At 39.6% G+C, this 22920-nt stretch overlaps 1 protein-coding gene across 2 annotated transcripts in view; it reads left to right on the top strand.

Annotated features, from left to right (window-relative positions):
• Positions 1-356: 356 nt before the first annotated feature.
• The window catches only part of Cltc (clathrin, heavy chain (Hc)), a 65670-nt gene continuing 43106 nt past the window's right edge, over positions 357-22920 (top strand). For both annotated transcript variants that reach the window (XM_005393984.2, XM_005393983.2), the window contains exons 1-2: positions 357-628; positions 20692-20899. In XM_005393984.2, coding sequence (XP_005394041.1) covers positions 587-628; positions 20692-20899 — 250 coding nt within the window. In that variant the 5' untranslated portion in view covers positions 357-586. The remainder of the gene's footprint in view (positions 629-20691; positions 20900-22920) is intronic.

The raw sequence follows: 22920 nt of genomic DNA, 5'->3' as shown, positions 1-22920 counted from the left end.
CTTCCCTGGCAGCGTCACGTGCACCTGGAAGTGCGTGGGTGGGACCTAAGGCGCCGACGGAAATGACGTCTTTCGTCCCGAGTCGCATGATGTGGCAAAATGCAAAAAAAAAAAAAAAAAGGGAGGGGGGTAGGGAAAAACGAGAGTGGGGAAAGTGATGAGTGTAAAAAAGTAGTCCCTTCGGTGCCTCTAGTTCCCTTGTGTCGCTGCAGTCACTGAGGCGCTGAGCGCACTGCGCCCCGAATTCCTGCGCCCGATCGCGGCGCGGCGCCCCGTGGAGGGGTACATAAGGCGGAGGGCGTGAGGTGGCTGGGCGGAGTTCTGTCGCCGGGATCCTTCCGCAGGGCTCAGCCGTTTCCGGAGTCTGCGCTGCGCCGGGTTCCGCCATTGCGGCTCTCTCGGCCCCTGGAGCCTCCGCCCCCGGCCTGAGCTTTTTCGTCTGTCTGCCAGTTTCCTGCGTCCCCAGAGAGTATCCTGCCGAACCCAGCCTCCCCCTTCCCCTTCTCCTCCTCTCCCTCGGAGAGCCCGGGCAGCCACTGCCCTGCAGCCCCAGTGACAGGAGGAGACCATACCCCCCGACAGCGCCATGGCCCAGATTCTTCCAATTCGTTTTCAGGAGCATCTCCAGGTGCGGCTGGGCCCGGGCTGGTGAGGGCTCTGGGAGGGGTGGTGGGAAGGAAGAAGGAAGCTGAATCCGAGTCCGAGTGGGAACAGGTTGCGGGGTGTCGGTCTTCGGCGTAGATGAAGGCAATGGGCACTATGTTGAAAGCTCAAAGGGTTAAATAACATGGGGCTTGGATGAAAGTGAGTCGGGGTGCAAAGGGCGCCGAGGCCAGAGCTGGGTGTGAGGGCCCCTCTGTCTTGCTTCCTGGGTGGCAAGTGCTGCGCTTACTAACTTCTCCCCTCCCCGTTTTACTCAGTTCATTCATTTGGGTAGGGGGCTAGAGGGGAGCTGCTTCAGCGTTTCTCTCCGAGCAAGCGCTGTCCTCACGCCCTGAGCCAGTGCAGGGCTGTCATCCTCCGGTGCTCTTTTCCCCTTCGGGTCTGCACGCTGGAGTTGTGTGGCGGGTGGGTTGGGGAGGAGCAACCTTTTTTCTTCCTCCCTCTATGGCTCGCAGCTGAGAAAGGCACCTTCCCCGCGGGGGGAGGGGGGATGGCTGTGGCTTGCCTCTCGCCTTTCCCGAGGCGGTAGAAACAGGTCAGTGAAGGAACAGAAAGAGGCTAGAAGGGACGGCGTTTCTCAGGGCCGTGTCAATCTCTTGAGTGTGTAGGATCAGGGTCCCTAGGGGAACTCTTTAATTTTTTCTTCCTTTCTTGATTTCTCTGAGAGTAGTGTGACTCCTAACCGTTCTTTAATTCTAGAAGGTGGGAAGAGTTTTTCTGGAGGTTTTCTTGGGATCCTCTGGAGTCTAGGAGGTAGTTGTAGGATCATGGCCTGAGTACCTCCTTCTGGCTTGCACGGTATTGAACAGGCCCTGGGAATAGAGCACACTTGTGCGCATTAGCGCAGAGTTAGTTGATCTGTAATTGGCATCTTTTTAGTGGGTTCTAGAGTTCCTTCCTTGAGAGTTTTATCCTGGAGGCAACGTACTGTCTTACCTGGCAGTGTGCCAGTGCCCTGCGTAGGCAGGTGACCATTGGGAGGTCTTCTCTGAATTAAGCTGCTTCTGAGCTTCTGATTTTTCCGGTTTAGCAATCCTGATTTTTACTTTGCTGAAAAATTTTACTCATATTAATACCCCCAATATCCTTTAAAGAAGCCTGAGGGCTAATTTTATGATACAGGATGCAGTGGTTTGACATATTAATATTAGTAACAGAACAGCTTATCGTTGAAGCCGATTTATTTAATTTCCCCCATTGGTATTACATAAAAGATTCTTGCTAATAAAAAAAGTTTAATACACAGGCTATGAGTAAAGTAATTTCATATTTCTGTGCAGATATTACCACATTTGCTTGCAAGAGCAAGAAATTATTTTCCTTCAATACTTACAAAGAATAATAAAGTTTTACTTATAAAACGAGTAAATGCAACTTTCTTCTTTCAAGTCTAGTTTTCAAATACTGTAACTCCTCTCTCTGACCTTGACAATAAAAATAGTTTTACAAAGTGTTAAGTGACAGTGAATATAGAGGGGTTATTTTCATGCTCAATTCATGTTTAATTGTGGTTACCTGTGTTACAGTGGGAGGTAAAGGAAAGGTGGAGGGTTGAGAAGGGTACTGTTCCTGGAGATGAATAAAAATGTGGGCTTGTCCTCTCCTCACACTACAGGGCATCTCAAATAGCTTTCTGCAAACAAATGCACACAAATGGGACACCAGAGAATTCTTTCACATGACAAGAATAGACCACTGGTAAATCTTGTTGGCCAGTGTTAATTTTGATTAAGTCATTGCTTTTCATTTTTGTTGAAGAGGAGACAAGAATTATTAAATGGTTCCAAAGATTGGAATCCAACCTTTTTACTAATTAAAGACAGAGTTGGTATGGGTCTGATTTCCAAGTGATTCCGAGTTTCTGAAAATACTGGAGGGGAATGATTACTCTTCTCACATAACTTGAAGATTTTGAGTAAGAAGCAGCTTTGCAAAAATTATTGAAAAATTTGGACATTCTTTTTGGAGTGCTGTGTCATACCTAAACTGTATGCTGTATGGTGCAGTAGATAGTGATTAATTTGCACAGAAAGCCCAAATTACCAGTGTCTTCCAGAGTACTGTATCTCCTGATTTCATATTCTTATCCCCTCACTTCAAAAAAATAAATAAAGATTATTTTAGCACTCGAAAGCCTGAGGAGGGGAATTGTGAGATCAAGGCCATCCTGGGCTACATGTTGAGACCCGGTCTCAACAAAAGCAAGCAAAAAAGGATTATTTTAATTGACATCGTAAGTCTCTGAGCCTCTACTGGTTTGCTAAGTAGCAGAAAACACCCTGAAACATTTAGTATAAAAACTTTAAATGAGAAAATTGGGTGTGGAATTAGTTTGTGGAACTTTAAATGGTGAGCTGGAAATTATTTTTATGCCTCTTCGCTCCACTGTCCACCTGAAGGATCCCATCATCAAGGCTTGGCACTACATCAAATGAATGTTAATATTTTGTTATAAGGAATTTTTTTTTTTTCTGTTTTGGATGTTAGATTGGTAGCGGTCAGCAAAAAGCGCCTAGCCATCAGGCGTGAGTTTCCGTGGTAGCCGCACCACATTTCTTAGACTCCGCATGTGCTTTTATTTTTGCTTTTACTGTTTCTCTTTGCTCAGCCCAAGTTTGCCCTGTAGAGTCAGCTTTTCCCATAACCATTTACCCCGCACTTTCCAAATAAAATTTTTGGCACTTTAAAAAAAAAAAAAGTGCCGTATAAATAATATGCTGCCGGAGTTGCAGATTCGGAATAAATCATAGGCTACATATAAACTATTGCTCACAGTTCTCAAGTTTTGATATATTACATGTCTTCATGCTAAGTGGTTGTATTCCTGGATTTTTACTTAACAATTTACCCTTGCTCTTCTTTTCCCTAATTTGGGTGTCGTGGACCAGCATGTGGTGGTTCACACCTGTAATCCCAATACTCAGGAGGCTGAAGCATGAGCATCCTGAGTTTGAGACCAGGGTGGAATACATAATGAGTTCAAGGCCACATAGTGAGACTCTGTCTTAAAAGAACCAAAACAATGACAAAATGGCATGGGATGTTTTTTGAGTTGAATAATAGGGCTTCTTGCCAAGGTTATTTTGGTTTGCAAAGAGAAAGCAATGTTAAGTATTCCTGGGATATGATATATATTTAGCTAGACTGGAAGAGGTGTACTACCTAGAATTCTGCTACAGTCTGCTTTGGGAGTAGAGTTAAACTTAAGATGTTTTTCAAATTTTTCATAATGGTCAGTTTATTCATTTTTACAGGGTGTGGCTAATTTTAATGAAAGTACTTTCACTCTGGTTAAGCAATACTGTAACTCAAGATAACTGTGTGTATGGAACTACAATCATTTCATTTTTAGTGTGCAGTGAAAGTTATGATTTCAGGAACCTGGAGGGTTTGTTCTTGGAACAGTTGTTTTCTGGCTATAGTTGGAATTTACACCTTAGTGTTAAAGAGGACCCATTTATATTTAGTCTTTGGCTTCTTGTTTGTTTTCAGTTTTTTTGAGGCAGGGTCTCACTATGTAGTCCAGGTTGGTCTTCAACTCACTGTGTAGCCCAGGCTGACTTCACACTCAGCAATCCTCCTACCTCAGCCTCCCAGGTGCTGGGATTACAGGCATGCACCACCACATTCAGCTTAGTTTTTTAGCTTTTTTGTAAAATTACTTTTAAATGTGTATATTTAACACTGTGATATTTGAATTATATTTAAATTAACTTCTTTTTCTGTCAGTGATACGGCTTTTGCATTTTGAGAATTACTGTTTGACAAAACTTTCTTCAATGATGGAAATGTCTACTAGCTTTGTAGGGTTATTGAGTACTTGAAATTTGGCTAGTGTGACTGAGAAACAAAATTTTTGCTTTTCTTTTTAATGTAAATGTTAGGTAGCCAACATATAGTTGTTGGCTACACTATTGAACTGCATAATGAATTATAGGCACATACTGATGTGCTTTGTAGGACTGAAGATTTGTGGACCACCCATATTTTATATACTTAGATCATTTTGTTAGCTAAAATGAAAATACTCCAAAAATATTCTTTGAATATTGTCCTTTTTGGAAAAAGGTGGTGATAAATGATGACTGTTGAATGCAGAGAGGAGCAGACTTCTGGAGCTTCTTAGGGACTGTTAATGTGGCATGGGTACTTTCAGATCTTTACTTAATCCCTCCCACTCCCCACACCTTTCCCAACAGAGTAAGGCCAGGGACCACAGTGTCAGAATGACTTTTATACTTGGAACTTGTAACATACAATATTTCGTAGAGATGGCTGTACATCTAAGTGTGCTTCTTGTTATGTTTTTGGACTTTAGCCTAGAGAGGAGACTTTTCTGTACTTCCTTAAAATGTGATTAATGATGCGCTATTTAGTGGACAGAGTGGGAGTTTGGGTGTTTTGGAGACCAATTAGTAGAAAAATTACATGAGTTGCAGTATTTTGAATTTATAAGCAGCCATCCTAAAAGTAAAATACAGGTAGAATTAATTTTTTAATATATCTCATTAAATTCATTATGCTGCAGATTATTATTTCAACATATGTAAATTTCATCAGTATAAAATTTACTAATGAGCTATTTTACAATTTTTGCAATAGATTTCCAACAATTGATACATATTTTACACTTAGAACACATCTCAACTTATTCTCATTTCTTTTTTGTTTGGATATTTGAGACAGCTTTGCTGTGTGGTTGAGGCTGGCCACACCCAGCTATTTTCTTTTTCAATATATATTTTTATTAGTGCATATAACATCACAAAATATTGGGTTTCCTTGTGGCGTTTTCATACATGTATAAAACATAATGTCCATCCTCCATTATCCTCCTTTACATCTCACCTCCCCTGTTACTCTCTCCTCTCATCTAATATCTTTTAACTTTCGTGTCTTCTTTTTTTTTAAGCAGGGTCTTGATACATGCAATAGTTCAGGCTGGCCTTGAGCTTGAGGTGATCCTCCTGCCTCAGCCTCCCAAGTGTTAGAATTACAGGTGTGCCACCACACCTGGCTCATGTCTGTTTTTTTAAAGATTTCCTATACAGACTGTTTTCATTGGGAATACTTGATCTTTATTTAGAGTTTATAAAAACAAGTTCATAGCTTATCTTAATCTTTTATATTAAATGAAGCTGTTTTTCTAAATTTATTTACATATGGGCCATGCTAGAGTACTTCATAAAATCAGCTTGTCTTGTGAACCAGTGCAGAGTTTATAGCTCTTGGTCCCCTCCGCCTTGGCTAATGTTCTTAAGTGGAATGAATGACAGGAAACTTGGACCTGAATGTACTATGAAAACCCCATCTGTCAAATGTGAATTTTATGAGTCTCTTCTTTTGTGTTGTGGAAGATACAGTTTTTTAAATTGTACTTTCAAGGGAATAGCCATCAAATCTTAATTTTCCTGTAATCTAATCTATGAAATCAAAACACATTGACTGTAATAACTATTTGAGTACCTAATATGTACTAAACAGTGGTAAGTATTTTATGTTCATTTCCTCACTTACTGGCAAAAAAACCCCTTTGAGTAGGTAAGGTTAACCTTATTTAATAGATGGGAGGGTGAAGTTCATAGCAGTTAAGAGTCACACAGCTAGACTTTAAAACTTGTTCTTTCAGTTTGGCAAGATGCCTTATTTGGTGAATGGTTTGTATAATTTAAACTGCAAAATATACAATGATGGTGTCCTTTGTGATGGTCTCTGATACATACTTTCTACCGGAAGTTTTAGGGCAGTACTTTAATGGGAAAAGTAGGGCCCAGTGAGCTAACATTTGACTTTCTATTGCCTTAAATGATTGTTTAATATCTTTTGAGAGAGTTTCATCCACATTCCCAGTGATAAATTGGGTAAAATGATTGGGCTCAGGTTAATTTGTAATTACAGTTATCTGTATTCCTCTCACAATGCAGAACTTTCCTGTAGACTTTTCCTTAGTGACAAGAGTCAGCGCCTGCCATTCTGAATCCATTTGTGAACACTGGAAACTTGTGCTTTCTGTTTTACTGTATATTTCCTGTTTGCGTGTGTACTAATAGAAGACCTGATTAGAACTCCAAGGAAGACATTTGTGCTTGAAAAGCACAGCAGAGGGAGGTGGGATTAGAATGTTTGCCCAGTTTTGAGTATGATAGCGGCAGAAGAGGAGGTGGTTACAGAGCTGTAGGGTTGTGCTTTAGTGGCACAACTGCCAGTAATATTAGTACTTCCTGTTCTGAATCATTAGGTAAATAGTGATTTCTTTAAGTTTTAAAGTAAAGAAGAACCAGCTTGAGTGGCACATGTTTTATAATCCCAGCTGCTGGGGAAGGTGAGGCATGGGACTTTGGGGCCAGCCTAAACAATTTAAGGAGATCTTGTTTCAAAAAAGTGTAGGTGAATATGCAGCTCAGTGATGCTGCACTTTTCTTGCATGTGTGAGGCCTTGGGTTCAATTCCCAGTGCCTCAAAATAAGTAAATAAGTTTAGCAGATTTTAAAAGTTGTTTCTTAAAGAATAGGAACCAAGTTCATTAATACCATGGTAGAGGGTTAGGGATGTCATTCAGTAGTAGTATGCATGAGGCCTGGAGTTCAGTTCCCAGTGTACCACACATGCATCCTAAAATCATACTTAAAAGTTAAACTCTAGTTGGGTGTGGTGGTGCATGCCTGTAACCCCAGCATTGTAGGCTGAGGAGGGAGGATAGCAAGTTCAGCCTGATAAACTTAGCTCAGCCTATCTCAGAATAAAAGGGCTGTGTGTGGGGATACAGCTTAGTTTGAAGACTCTAGGTCAGTCTCCAGCACGCACAAAAAATTCTTTTCTGTACCAAGAATCGAACTCAGGACCTTGCACTTTCCAGGCAGGTGCCATGCCGTTGAGCTACACCCCTGGCCCCTCCGGTTTTTTTTTTAATTGCAGCATGCAGTTGTGTGATATGGATGTTTAGTCAGGCTTTATGTATTTGATTATGTTGGTTTTTAGTTTGTCTTACTTTCACTTATTAAAATAGTGCTTCCTAACAATTGTGAGGTTGACTACAGTATAGTTTGTACTTAGCCCTTACAGGCACTTAAATATTAGTTTTTTCCCCGTCTGTTCTAGAGGAATCTCTCTTTATCTACTTGAAGTTAAGCATATATACCATGCTAAAGAAAAAAGCTACAACCTACCCAGTTTTTGAAGCCCAGATCTGGAGTTACACTGGGCTCCTTTTCTGTATCCAGACTATTTTAAGAGTAGGGAAGAGAAGAACCCAGGAGACTGAGAAATTTAGGGATTTTTTTGGTTTGTTTTTGGTCTCAATATGTAGCCAGGCTGGCCCTGAACTCAGATCCTCCTGCCTTAGTCTCCTTAGCACTGGAGCTGGATTCCAGGCATGTACCACCATGTCCAGTTAGGAATTTGCAGTTTTTGATATCCTTATCCTTTGAACCTGAGAATCACAAATGAAAAGTAGTTGGTTAAGTGTTTCTTTCATTAATTTCACATCAGCTACTCATCTAAAAAACTACTAAGGTAAATAGTGAAATAAAAAAATATCCATATACTATATGCTCCTTTTAGGAAACAGCTGACTGAATAGATTTCATTGTTTGAGGATGAGTAATTGGGGTGGTCCTATAGAATTTACAACCTCATCTTTCACTGCTCTTAAATATTTGAGTGTATCTGACTATGGAAATTTAAGATGGAGTTCCTCTGTATATGGCTTCACAGTCGCAGCTGTTAGATATCACAAACTTTTCTGGTACAGGGACTGAACCAGAGCCTTGATACATGCTTCGTAAGTGCTCAAACACTGAGTTTACTCCCAGCTCATTCATTAAGTTGACCAGGCTGGCCTGCAACTTGGAATCCTTTTGTCTCACCCTCCCCAGGATGGGAGGACAGGCATATGCTATTGAGCCTAGGTGCATAAATCTTAAATTATAACCTTTAACGGTACATTTGTGGAGATTGTAATTTAGATCCAAAGACAAATGAAAAACAACTCTACGAAGCAAATGAGAATTTGAGGTATGTTATAAAATTCCCATGATTATATCATAATGTTTGTTTGTTTTGGAGATAGGGACTTGCTATTTAGTTCAGGCTGGTCTTGAACTCACCACGTAGCCCAGGCTGTCCTCAAACTCTAGGTGATCCTGCTGTCTTAGCTTCCCTAGTGCTGAGATTACAGGCATGCACCACCACACCCATTTCCATAATGGATTTTTTTAAAGACACTTTGGAATGAAGGCACTAATATAAAATGCATATGACAAGAGTTTTTATCCATTTTCTGTTGCTCTTAACAAAATACTTGAGACCCAGTATTTTATGAAGAGCTGAAGTTTGGCTCATGGTTGTGGAGGCTGGGAAGTCTAAGGGCATTTGCTCAGCATCTGGTGGGGCCTTCTTGCTGCCTTGCACCATGGTGGCAAGATAGAGCAAGAGAGCTTGCTCAGGTCTGTGTGGCTCTTACAAGGCCACGAAGGGCATTCTAGAGATCCCACCCTAGGAGCTTCATTAATTCCTGCTATTTCCAAAGGCCTCCCCTTTCAGTATTATTAATGTCGGAGTTTTGAATTAAGTCTCCAACATACAAACTTTCAGGGGATACACTGAAGCCACAGCAAAGTAAAAACAATTTCACACAAAAATTACACCGAAAATACTGAATTCATGTTTAGTTGCCAAACCATTTTAGTGTTGTTCATTCCTTTTTTTCCTTTCCTTTTTTTTTTTTTTTTTTGTCTTTTTGAGATAGGGTTTTGCTATGCCATTTAGACTGACCTTGAGGTCACTTTATAGCCCAGGCTGGCCTCAAACTCGCTTTGGTCCTCCTGCCTCAGCCTCCCGAGGTGCGCTATCACGCCTGGCTGTTCATTCCTTGACTTGTCAATATGAGACAGTTTTGAGACAGCTGGTGACTTCATGCTGATTATTCATTCAGTCAGTCAGTCTTAAGATTTGTGGCATTTAAGTTCACAAGCAGAATTTTGGTAACTCAGCTGTAAAAAAAAATGATTCTGGACTTATAACTTACAGCAGCTGTTAGGCTGATCCTGGTTTAACTAAATGACTCAACCAGAAAAATGAGTGAGACAGCAGAATATCTAATTTCCTAGCAGATCTTCTGTATAGGGTGAAAAATACATGATTGTGCTCAGCAGTGTTAGAACTGAACTCAGTTGTAACCCTGGGCTGTCCTGTAAAAGTACATGCTGAGAAGCTGTGTCACAGAATGAGGTTTCCTGAGGATCTTGACAGCTAGTAAGGAAACTGACCAGTTGTTTTAGTTTCTCGTACCAGGAAACCCGCCCAGGGACATTCATATCCTTAAAGGTCTGTATGTTAAGTCAGCAGTAAGCAGTATAATCTTAAACTCGGGAAGTAATTATTTTGGTCACCTTCTCTGTAAATGACCCCTGTGTTGTAAGGATTAATGTGTGTTACCAATACAGGGTTAAAAGGTCAACAATTTTAGAGACTTGCTGATGCCTGATAATCATTATGATACCCCTAATCTCCCAGTACAAGTATTTGATTGACTGATTGTCTTATTGATTGACTGATTGATTGACTGACAGGGTCTCACTGTACAGTTCAGGCTGGCTTTGAATTCACTGTTTCCCAGGCTGGCTTCAAACTCACAGAGATTCTCTTGCCTCAGTCTCTTGAGTGCTGGGATTATAGGTGTGTCTGTCAGTCACACTGCCTGCCTGGAAGGCTCCCTTGCTCTGGCTGGCTGGCTGGCTGCCTGTATCTCTCTCTGTCTGTCTCTCTCGTGCGCCCTCTCTCTCTCAACAGGGATTGAACCCAGGGCCTTTGTGCTGAGCTACATTCCCAGTCCTTTTATTATTTTTTATTTTGATACAAAGTCTTTCTGAGTAGCTTAATTGCCCAGGCTGGACTCAAACTTGTGATCCTTCTTCCTCAGCCTCCCTGAGTGGATGGGATTATAGCCATGCTCAGGTTAAGGCTTTTTTCCTGTTTTTTTGAAAGGCCACATGTCCCCTGCAATGCACTGTAACTGGTAGTTTTGTGCCAGCCTAATGGAATTTGTACAGGACATACCGGTGTAATCTTAGAAAGTATACTCATCTCCAAGATTTGAAACATAAAAACTTTATTCCTATGTACCCCCGAAAGTTGATCAAAATTGATTTAATCTTTCATCTAGTAACTGGATTATTATTTTGTTCTGCAAGTGAGTCTGAAGTTTATGAAATTCATAGTCAGTAAGAGTTTATAAGGCAGAAATTTCTCCTGGTAGTTTAGGAGATAACAGTCTTAACTTAAAATCCCTGTTTTGTGCTGTGGTGTCTTCCTGAACATACTGCTTACAATTTGGAGTTAGTGACATAAGTCAGAGACTTTCCTTAAAGACAGTAATTCTTCCAAAGGCTAACATGGGGGAGACAAATCTGAGTTCAAGAGTGGTATTAGCAAAGGTTAAAGGCCTTTTATTTGTTGCTTGACATCTGTGGAGCCTACAAAAGACTGGCTGGTATCCTGTTGGTGGAAGAACTGAAGGAATGCTGCATTATCAGCATTTTTCTTCATTTCCTGTAAAATACAGCAACTGCAGTTTTAATTTGACATTCTGCTAGTTTCCAGGAAGAGCTTCAAAAGTGACTGCTCTCAGCATTTTTTTTTTTCACAGTGATTGATACTCGTGAAGGTGAGGATGTTCGGAATTTTTAAAGGAAATTGTGCTGAGTGACCTACTTGGGTTGAGAAGTGAACCAAATCTTGAAGCAAGTACTTAAAAATACTTGTATTGGGAGCTTAGTGGTATCATAATGATTATCAGGTATCAGCAAGTCTCTAAAATTGTTGACCTTTTAACTCTGTATTGGTAACACAATTAAATCCTTATAATACAAGGGTCATTTACAGAGAAGGTGACCAAAATAGGACCATACATAGAACACTTACAAAATAGCTTTATCTGAAATTAAACAGCTCATATACAACTTCCTTACATGTTCACTGTTCAGATGTAACAAGAAGGAAGGATCTTGGAAAGTGTAAAGCCAAGCATGGATTGTGAAACTTAAGTCTTTAATAATGCTGTCATAAACATAAGTTTTAATGTATTTTAATTTTCAGCTGATACAGCTGGTAAGTGAGCTGTTCCAAGTTTACTAGTCATTCATGTAGAAAGCAAACTACTTCAGTATACTTGTAGAAAAGCCAGTTTTTGATGAATTTATTTTTACCAAATTAAGAACTTCTGGCTAAAATTAGGCTCAAGGCGAATCTAATGCTGCTTTTATGTGGTGTTTGTAGGCACAACCACAGTTTGAATTGTGTTAGTGGGGAGCTGTCTTTAGTCAGAACAGAGCATGGAAAAATAGTTTTATTTACATTTCTTATACTAGCATTTTCTGGCCCTTAATATAATACGCTACTGGATTAAATATATGTATGGCCCCTTTGGTCTTGTAATGGTAGTTTCATAGTTTGATCACTAATGCCTCCTCATCACCACTGGGTTTCCTGATTCCTTGGCATATCTGGGTTTTTCTGCTCTCTTCAGGAACAGATCAACACAGCAGATAAGTTTGGGTAAAGTTTGAGTAGAATGATACCCAGTGTTGGTAGAATGTCCATGCCAGAAAGTTTCAGAGCAGTCAGTACCGCAGTACTACAGACCCAGAGCTAGATAACTGGAAGAACAGAAATCCCTAAAACAGTGGTTATGTGTTTCCACATTGATCTGAGTGCTTGATGTGTGTTAAATCACTAACTCTTCATTAATCTTCTAGGCATATCTTTACGCCTGCTGAACAAGGATGGACACGTTCCCTCTTCTGTTTGCCACATTAACAGTAAAATCAAGTATTTTTTCAAAACCAAGACAGGAAAAACAAAGTTTAAAGCATTAAAAGTGTAGGGGCTGGGGATTTAGCTCAGCGGCAAAGCGCCTGCCTGGCGAGCGCAAGGTCGTGAGTTCGATTCCTGGTACCAGAAGAAAAACGAAAAAAAAAAAAAAAAACCCAACAAAAAAGTGTCTAATACTTCAACTGTTAAACACTGATGAGTGTGTAACTTAGATTTCTGAATGTAATACTGCTGAAATTTTTAAAATACTATATTTCTTTAATATTACCATATTGTTTGGGTATTTATGCACCCTTCTTGGAATTAGAGACTCACACTTGTGTACTCTTTTCCCAAAAGCTTCAGAGTACTGATAAACAACTTAAGAAAGTGAGGCAGTGGTAGCTTTTGAAGCAGAGATAGAACTCCTTTTTCTCAATGTTAAGGAACTGCATCTTACCACATTTTTATTTTATTTTATTTTTTGTTTTGTTTTGTTTTTTCCGGTACCAGGAATCGAACTCATGATGTCGCGCTTGCCAGGCAGGCGCTGTGCCGCTGAGCTAAATCCCCAGCTCCCTTACCGCATTTTTGTACTATTGAAATTCTCAGTCCTTCCTGGTATCTCATAACCCTGAGCTGTAGCCATTTGAATGTTCAGAGTTTATGGGGAAAAAGATTCCCAGACTGAGGAATTTTTCTTAGACTCTCCTGTTTCGTAGCATTGACGCTTCCAGGTGTTCTTTGTTTATTTTTAAGAACTCTTGCAGATCTTATGACTCTAAAACCTAAAAGTTTTATTTCTTTACTCACCTGTCTTTGTTTTGTCTGAAGTTCTATATAGTGCTAGTAAATGGTGACTCTCTTTGCAAGCATCCCTCATATTTTGCTGGAATTAGATGTAAAAACAGTTTCCCTTTTCTCCTTGTTGGCCTTCCAAGAAAATTTCTGTAAACAATGCCATCCAGTGGAACTGCTTTTTATTCTGTGTCATCTGATACCATAGCCATTATAGCTACTAAGCACCTAAAATGTCACTGAAGACATTGAACTGAAGAGCTAAATTTTAATTTTTAAAAAAAGTTAGTTAAAATTTAATAGCCAGATGTGACTAGAGGCTAATATATAATTATGACATTTTATAATCGTGACATTATTATAGCCCCTAATATTTTAACACCTGAATACTTAAAAACCAGTCCACATTTCTCTCATTGTTTCCAAATACTGTGTGTGTTTACATCACGATCTAAGCAAGATCTTTATGCTGCTTTCAGTTATGTCAAAAGTTTCTTTTTAAAAACATTTTGCAGGGATATAGCTCAGTGGCATACATAAAGCACCTGCTTGGTAAGCGCAAGGTCCTAAGTTCGATTCCTGGTACCAGAAAAAAAATATTTTTGCATGGTTTATTTTTCTCAAGTCAACTTTATTATCCCTCACATACTTCACAGGAAACTGACTTTAGCAGATGGGTTGGAGTTGTGTAAAGAAAAAAGAAAAGAGCCTATACATGGGAGCAGGGATGTGCCCGACTAGGTGCCACAGCTGCACCTCCTGGAGGCCCCTTGCAGACAAAGCCTTAGGCACATTTGGCGCAGCCCTGGAGGCGTCCAGAGTGGCAGCTCATCTTGCGAGAGATGCATTTTCGCTCTGTATGTATAGAGTCCTCACAGGTGTGTGAGCCGCGGCTGGCGCAGGAGCAGTTGGGATCTGTAGCAGAGTGGCGGCTGGAGCCCAGAGACAGGAGCACACCAGTGTGCAAGGACTTGAAGGAGGCTTATAACTGGCATCGAGTTATAAAGATAATCAAAACAATAACATGTTTTCCAAATAGTTTATTTTCTGATGTACAGCATAGTTTCAAATCTACAGAGCAGTTGGAGGAATGTACACGAAGAGCACAGGAAGTGTACACGAAGAGCTCTCGTGTACACTATTTACTCGTGTCCATCAGTGTTAACATATTAGTGCATTTGCTTTGTCCTCTTTTGTCTCTATATACCGTTGTTACTGAACTGTATGAAAGTAGCTGCCCGTGTGATACTGCTTTACCACTACATGCTTCAGTGTGTATTTACTAAAAATAAGATGGTCTTCTAAAATCACAAAAATTATCAAAGTAATGAATTTAGCAGCATACTGTTTCATCAGGTGTCTGAATATTGTTAACTCTGATTTCATCAGTTATTCTAATGTTGTTTATATCAAGAGAAAATCCAGGATGTTGAGCTGCATTGAGTGGTGGTTCTGTCTCCTTTGGTTTCTGTAATCTGGAGCAGTCTTTATATTTCAGGATCTATTTTTTGGTTTATGTGATAGATTGTCATGATTAGATTCAGGATTTATAGTTTTGATAGGATACAGCAAAAGTGATGTTGGGTATTTTTTAATTCATTATGTCAGGAGGCACATGTTGCCAGTTTGATTCATTGCTAGTGGTATTAGAACTTTCTTTAGCCGGAGGTAGTGGTGCATGCCTGTCACCCCAGCACTTTAGGAGACTGAGGCAGGACAGTCACTGGGAGGGAGTTCAAGGCCAGCCTTAGCTGCACGGTAAGATCTTGTTTCAAAAAACCAAAAAAATTAAAACTTTCTTCAGTTGCTAAAATTTGTGCCTAGGAGGTTTCTTCATCATAAATTTTCTTTTCCATCTGTATTAAGTATCTTGTGGGGGAGATTCCTTGAGACTCAGTATACCTGTTACTTAAAATCTCTTCTATTAGTTTTACTATCCATTGGTGATTCTTTCCTGTAGCAATTCATATTAATGAGGATTGTCAAATATTGATTAAAAAAGATCCATTGACCCTTCATCACTTTTTTCTTTTCTTTTCTTTTCTTTTTTTTTTTTGGTCTTTTTGAGACGGGGTCTTACTATGCAGTTCAGGCTGACCTTGAGCTCACTTTGTAGCCCAGGCTGGTCTCAAACGCGCAAAGATCCTCCTGCCTCAGCATCCTGAGTGCAGGGATTACAGGCATGTGCCACCACGCCTGGCTCCCTTCATCACTTCTGAGTTGGCTTTTTCCTAAAAAAGGAACAGCTTTTCCTTCTCACCGTTTAAAAAAAAAATTAGGTCTATTAATGTGGACTCCTGAGTTTTGTTTTTTTAGTCTATAATTGCCCTGAAAAGTAAAGTTTGGTCTTGGAATGGTGTAGTGGGAGGGTAAGTGTATTATGTGTGCAGGGCTTTGAGCCATGTGGCATCAACTCTTGCACAGTGAGAAGAAAAATGGTGTGCCTGCTATTTTATCTTTTTAGTTTTGAGCTTTTTGAAGTGAAGAGTTTTTTCATGATACTGACCTTATCCATTTGGCCATATGTGTGCCCGAGCTTTCCCAGTTCCTCTTCCCCCAAAGGTGTTGGAGACATACTTGGTAGGTTTGTTAGAAAGCCCTAGCAATACTGTTCTGCAATACCTCTAAAAAATAAGGAGAGTTTTTCAGGATGACCGTGTTTACATGGTTGCACAGTTTTGGTGATTCTGGACTCTACATTTAACTAGACAAAGGGCAGAATTTAAAAGTCTTGGTGTAATTTAATTCCTAAATTAGGAATTTAATTTGGGGTGGGGTAGGAAAACATTTCACAGTCATTTTACAGTGTCTTCAGTAATTTAAGCTCCTAAAGACCACTAGTTCATTATCAGTAGTTAGAAGAAATTCACACCCAGACTTTTGAGCAAATTTATGGACAGCTGAATTAAGCAGATAATGAAATGCAAATACCAAAAGGCTAACCTTGAGTGGCCTAAAGCACCGATATACTGATAGACAATATCTATTGAAGCCCTTACAGTGTGTCAGGCATTGGTTAGCGCTTAATTCTGAGAATAGGTACACTGTCTCAGATGTTTCAGATGAGAAGAGAGACACCCAGAGATACTAGTCCTTTTACTGGCAAATGTGGACTACACCCAGACATTCTGACTCTTAGGAGGGACCCACAAAAGCAGTCACTTCTAGCCATCGCTTGTAGTTTACAATCAAAATTGTAAATTTGTACTGTAATGGTCTGCTTGAGTGAAGCTTTTCTGTGCTCTCTAGATTATGGGGAATCTGAAGTAGTATTTCTCACTATTTAAAGATTGTACTTTCTTGCTTTGCTACCACCCTTCCCTGACATGTTAATCCAAAACAAGGAAATATTTTTCTGTCACTTGCAACGCGAACTGCCTGGCATTGCAGTGTTTTGTTTTGGCTGATTAACAGAACTAATCTTTACGTTTTGGAAGCTAGTTTTCAACTGGGAGTCCTAAAGTAGTTCCACTTGTAAACCACAATCCAATCTGTAAACCAGATTGCAAGCTACAAAGTTTATGTGCTTCTCTATAAAACTAAAGAAGCAGTCAATAATTAGTATGCTTTTGTACAGTGGTCATTAGTATTTTTTGAAAAGGGAAGAGTATTCAAAAAAGTTCTGGTTTTGGATCTGAGTTTATTTTGACTTCTTAGAACAACAAAATAAAAGTCCTTTGGAGTTTAAAGGACCTTTATTATAGAAACTTCCAAGTCCGTCTCAAAATAGTATGCTCCAACTTCCAAAAGAGCAACATTTTGCCAATTGAGAGGATGAAAAATGTGGCTGTACCTTGGGTATTATTTTATGTCTTCTGAAAAATACTTGCAAATTTGGAAACTATTTTATGTACTCTGAATATATCAGTGATTTGTTTCACAGTTTATAATTCACATTCTATATTCAAATACCATCACACCTTTATAATTGACTTAGAATAGTTTATGGTTAGTGTGTGCTGTTTTGAAAATAAAACCTATTTAAAGGTATTCTGTGGCATTTTAAAAGTTTTCATGTATGCGTATATCATTAGATATAGTAACGTGATACTATAACCTTTTTACAGTATTTTATTTTATTTTTTTTGGTACCGGGAATCGGACTCAGGACCTTGCGCTTGCCAGGCAGGCACCTGTGCCACTGAGCTATATCCCCGGCCCTTGTAACCCTTTCATATGATTATACTCTAAGTGCACCTAAGCCAGAATTGTGATTGATGATGGTGACTTGTCCTATTATGATATGCTTTGGCATATTTCAGTTTTGAATATATTTCAAGAAAATAACTGGAGAATTGGTAAGTGCTCCAGGTGTTGGCTTTAAAGATTAATACTAAAGGAAGAGGGGCTGGGGATTTAGCTCAGCGGCAAAAGCGCCTGCCTGGCAAGCGCAAGGTCGTGAGTTCGGTTCCCGGTACCGGAGAAAAACCAAAAAAAAAAAAAAAAAAAAAAAAAAAAAAAAAAAAAAAAAATACTAAAGGAAGAAAAGTCTTACCAACTGTTCGAAGAGGTGAAAGCAAGGTAACTTTCTGTTCCTGTCATTGCTTTTCTTAACAATTAGGGAAAGCTTTTTAAGGAAGGAGCACTTTTCACGTTTAGTTTTGTAAATGGTTATCATTTGAATTTGTTTTGTTTTGTTTTTTGAGGCAGGGTCTTGCTATTTAGTTCAGGCTGGTCTTGAGCTAACTAGTACAGGGAGTCCTGCCTCGACTTCCGAGTACTGGGATTACAGGCATGCACCACCACACCTGGCTGAGTGTACTTTTTAATATGTACTACTGTTAAGAATTTGCCACTGTGTCTTGTTTAAGTTTGCAGTTATTTTAAGAGTCATAAAGGGATTTATTAGTCAGAATTGAGTGACTTCAAAAGGGAGAGATGCCTACTTTTTTTTTTAAATAAGGGATGTATGTCTGTTTCACGTAAAGTAGAAACATACACTTTTTCTGTAGGGCAGTTTAAAGATAATCTGTCACTTTTTGCTGTATAGCTCTGTGAACTCTGAACCACAATCTTGTTTTCTCTAATTATGGAAGAGTATCCCATTAAGCCTTTAAGAGTCTAAGCACCCTTCACTCTGAAAACATATAAAGCTGGTTAATACTTGATTTTATTATCATTTTTCTATTAATGGTTAGATGGCTGTTTGACTCCTTGTCCCTGGTATTCAGTGACCAAGTTACTATAACTGTACTTCATAACTCTTTCTGCTTGCAGTCATTGGTGTAAGAGTAAGTGAAAGTAAAATATAGCCTCTTGATGTCATACTATATCTTATTCAGATCCTGGGCTTTTTGTTTTTTAAATACTGGGGATACCCAGGCGTGGTGGCACATGCCTGTAATCCCAGCACTTGGAAAGGCTGAAGCAGGAGGATCACCTTGCGTGTCAGGCCAATCTGGGTTTCATAGTGACTTCAAGATCGGTCTGAACTACATAGTGAGACCCTGTCTCAAAAAACAAAATACCCAGGACTTTCTCACTGAGCTACATCCCCAGCTACCATGCCCAAATCCCCTTTATTTGGAAACAGGTTATCTCATAAGTTGCCCAGGCTAGGCTTGAACTTGCCATCTTTCTACCACAGCCTCCCAGGGTGCCAAGATTCCCAGTGTGTACCACACCAAGTAACTATGGTCTGGTTCTTTTTAAGCACTAGTAGCAGAAACGTTTGACAGAAGAATTTAGATAAAATACAGTAAGTTGGCTCGGCAAGTCCAGTGATAGTCATTGGGGAGGGAGACTGTATAGCTTCGGGACAAGGGGAGGAGAAATACTTTTCTTTTTTTACTTTGTCTTTTCTTTTTCCCTTGTGTTTTGTGCCATGGTGAACTTATTACCCATGGAGAAAAGGATTCAAAAATTAGTCTGACCAGGGCTAATAAAATAAAGCCTGCATGTAGTCACCTTGTGTGATATCATCTGTCATGCCACATTCACTCATCCAGAGTGTTAGTGACCCACTCTGGTAGAGATCCCTTTCTTTTTTTTTCTTTTCCTTTCTGGTACCAGGAATCAAACTCACGACTTTGCGCTTGCCAGGCAGGCCCTGTGCCACTGAGCTAAATCCCCAGCCCCGAGATCCCTTTCAATAATGAGTGACTTTTACAAGTTGTTTTTATGTACTGGGTGGTTTGCAGAGGTCAGCCATCTTTAGTTCTACTTGTTCAGCAGATAACTGAAGTATCTTCTGAGTATACAGAGTAAATCCACTTCCCTCAAGGTGGGTCAGGCTCAGTGGCACACACCTCTAAACCCCCAGCTCTTAGGGAGGCTGAAATAGAATTGCAAGTTCAAGGCCAGCCTGGGTAGTTTAGCGAGACCCCCCCCCATCTCAAAAAGGCTAGGGATGTAGGTCAGTGTTAGAGTACTTGCCTTACTGTGTGTGTTTGCCTGGGAGGTGATTTTTAAAAAATCCCTAAGTATCTCCAATAGAATAAATTCAGGATTCTTACTGAAGTACATTTAACTTGTCAGTGTAGCCCTTGCTTATCTCTGTAACCTTAATTTTCTATTGCTCAGACCTCTTCTAGACTAATTTGAATGAAAGTTGCTATAGCTCCCTTAGACACTGTCCTTAGCTGATGATCCTTCTGTTGAGAATTCCATAGTCTTAGCTCCCTTGGAGACATTGCCTTCGCCATGGGGCTTCTTAGACAAGACCTGTCTTACTTTTGTTTTGCAATGCTTCCCACAGTATTGTAAGTTTACTTGTCTGCTCTTAATAGTTCATGTTCCATCAGTAACTGTATCTCATTTCAAGTCTTTCTCTCCCTTTTTTATGCTCTAATTTAATTTACAGATTTCTGAAGTGTAATTTATATAACTACTAAATATTAAAGGGAGGGGGCTGGGGATTTAGCTCAGCGGCAAAGCGCCTGCCTGGCAAGCGCAAGGTCGTGAGTTCAGTTCCCGGTACCAGAAAAAAACCCAAAAAAATAAAAAAATAAATAAATATTAAAGGGAGTAAGAGAGGATAGATATGGTAGTTCAAAGATAAAATGAAGAAACACAATGGTCTAAAATTCCTTAAACCATAAATGCTAGCTCTCAGTGGGTTTTTTTGTTTGTTTGTTTGTTTGTTTGTTTGTTTGTTTTGTTAGACAGGATCTCACTGTAGCCCATGTTGGCCTCATACTCATGGCAATCCTTCCTGCCTCAACCTTCTGAGTGCTGGGATTACAGGCATGCGCCACCACACCTGGCTTCTTGTTGTTCTCTTTAGCTCCATCTCTATTCTACATTTTAATTATAACTTTGAGGTTGTAATAAGACAGAAAGAACCATTCCTTAGCTATTAGTTGCTTCCCTTTAATCGGTATAATAAAATTGTCACTACTTACCTTGCATTAATGACTAAGAGGATTAATATGACGTGTCTTCTAATCCACCTGTTAACATGGTTCATTAATTTTTTTGCAGCTCCAGAACCTGGGTATTAACCCAGCAAACATTGGCTTCAGTACCCTGACTATGGAATCAGACAAATTCATCTGCATTAGAGAAAAAGTAGGAGAGCAGGCCCAGGTGGTAATCATTGACATGAATGATCCAAGTAATCCCATTCGAAGACCAATTTCAGCAGACAGTGCCATCATGAATCCAGCCAGCAAAGTAATTGCATTAAAAGGTATACAAGATGGTGGAATTTTTTTCTTACAACTCTTTGTGTATATTGCACGAATAAAATAACTAGGGTTTTAGGTTTTTTTTCAGTATATTGAGTAAATTTAAGTAGACCTATAAAGTTAAGGGTAATACTGAGCTCTACTTTCATTCCATTAATTTCTTAATGAATTTGTGGGTATTCTTACAGGAGCTGTGCTCTTTGACCAGACCTCTTTACATGATTTAAACTTTGTATTTAGTAATAGTAGGTTGAATATCCCTTACCCAAAATATTGGGACCAGAACTATTTTAGAGCTTTTGGAATTTTGGGATATTTGTATAGACTTTATCTGTTGCACATCCCTAAACTGAACATCCAGAATCAGAAATGCTCCAAAATCCAAAACTTTCTGAGTTTGATAGTACTCAGAATTTCAGGTTTTGGAGCATTTTGGGCTTTTGGATTAGGGATGCTTATGCTAATAGTGGTTGGAGTGTGAACACCTGGGGTGGAGGTGAAGACAAGCATATTCGGAGGAGTCCGTCACTGGCACATAGCTCTGGCTAAAGTCAGTGTCATCTTAAGATCACATAGTTTGCACCTGGGACCAGATGTACTGCGCAGCAAGCATTCTGCTTTAAAAAAAATAATGTACATTAGTGTTTTAAGCTTCCTTCAGTCTCCTTAAAGAATTTAAGCTCATGTACTTAGCTGTCGCACCTTTCTATTAAAAGGCCATCATTTTAATTTTGTCCTAATTCTTTTCTATTTGTAATGTTATTGTTATCTTATCACATTTCTTAATGCTTTCTTATGTGTGCAGATGGTGAGTTATCTTAAATTAGATTGTATTAGTTATTGTCCTGTTCCATAAAAAGAATAATAAGTTGAAAAGATTTCCAGAGCACTGTAGAGTAGTATCATAGCTTTGTGCCTGTGTGTCTGCACTAAGGAGTTAAGCTGTCATCTTTCCTCCCTCCCCAGACCACCCATTTACAAGTACTCCAACTCCTTTTATGTATAAAAGAGTAGATGTAATCTGAGGGTTGGGGAAGGCAGCAAAGAAAAGCACGCCATTAGAGAATGCTGCTTGCCTCCGAAGCCGGTTTTAAACCCCCTGGCTTCTTTTTATAAACAGGACTATAACTCTCACAACTTTTCAAGTCTGATTGTGGTTTATCGACTGTGTGGGATGGGAGTAACATACTTTGTCTTATAGAAGTTTTTGCACATGTGGTAAGAAGAGTTGTGGTACCATGCTTTGTCTCTTTCCCACCTCCGTATCCCCCACTCTCTTATAATTTTTGTCCTTTAGGAGCCAGATTCTCTGTGGCTCAGGAATGGAGTTTTCCTTAGTCTCTAAAGACTGATCTCAATAGCCCAGTGATTGTTGTGGGCTTTGACCTCTAGTACTTTTAATCAGACCACTCTTGGACTATGCTGGAGTCACATTACAAGTACAAGCCCTTGCATCTGACTCAGTGGACTTTTAACACTCAAGGCAAATTTCATCCTCCTTTTACTAAATGCTTGATGTCTTAACTGGATGAAGCTTGAACTTTGTTCTTACCTCCAATACATTAACAGCATCTAAAACTGCCCTCTTGTCTCCCTCTCCTTTCCTCCAGTACCTCTACCTTCCCTTTGTACCTTAAACCCATTAAATGTAGCATGCACTTTTCTTACGGGAACAGAGAAGAGGTGAAGTAGATCCTCTTTTTGAAAAGCAGTTTCTATAAGATTTAATTGGATGAGAGATGACTGCATTTTAAAACATACATGTTTTTCTCCTTGTGCTTTTATTAGATTTACTTTGTCTTGTGTATATGCAGTTACCTTAGTTTATATGTAAAACAGACATACTTAGTTACAAGTGTGAAAGTTACAAGTTGATTTTCTGTCATGTTAAGAAGCTGTTCATTATACTGACTTTCAGTTGGGGTTTGGAATACTGTGGAAATCATACTTCCTGTTTAAATGTGTTCATTAGGAGTCATGTAGTTTTTGCTTAAAACGTAGATGTAAATGACTTAGTGGCAAC

Source organism: Chinchilla lanigera, unplaced genomic scaffold (assembly GCF_000276665.1).
Source record: "Chinchilla lanigera isolate Chin_1 unplaced genomic scaffold, ChiLan1.0 scaffold00050, whole genome shotgun sequence".
NCBI lineage: Eukaryota > Metazoa > Chordata > Mammalia > Rodentia > Chinchillidae > Chinchilla > Chinchilla lanigera.
The sequence above is the reverse complement of the archived record's forward strand: the minus strand, read 5'-3'. Positions and strand labels throughout refer to the sequence as shown.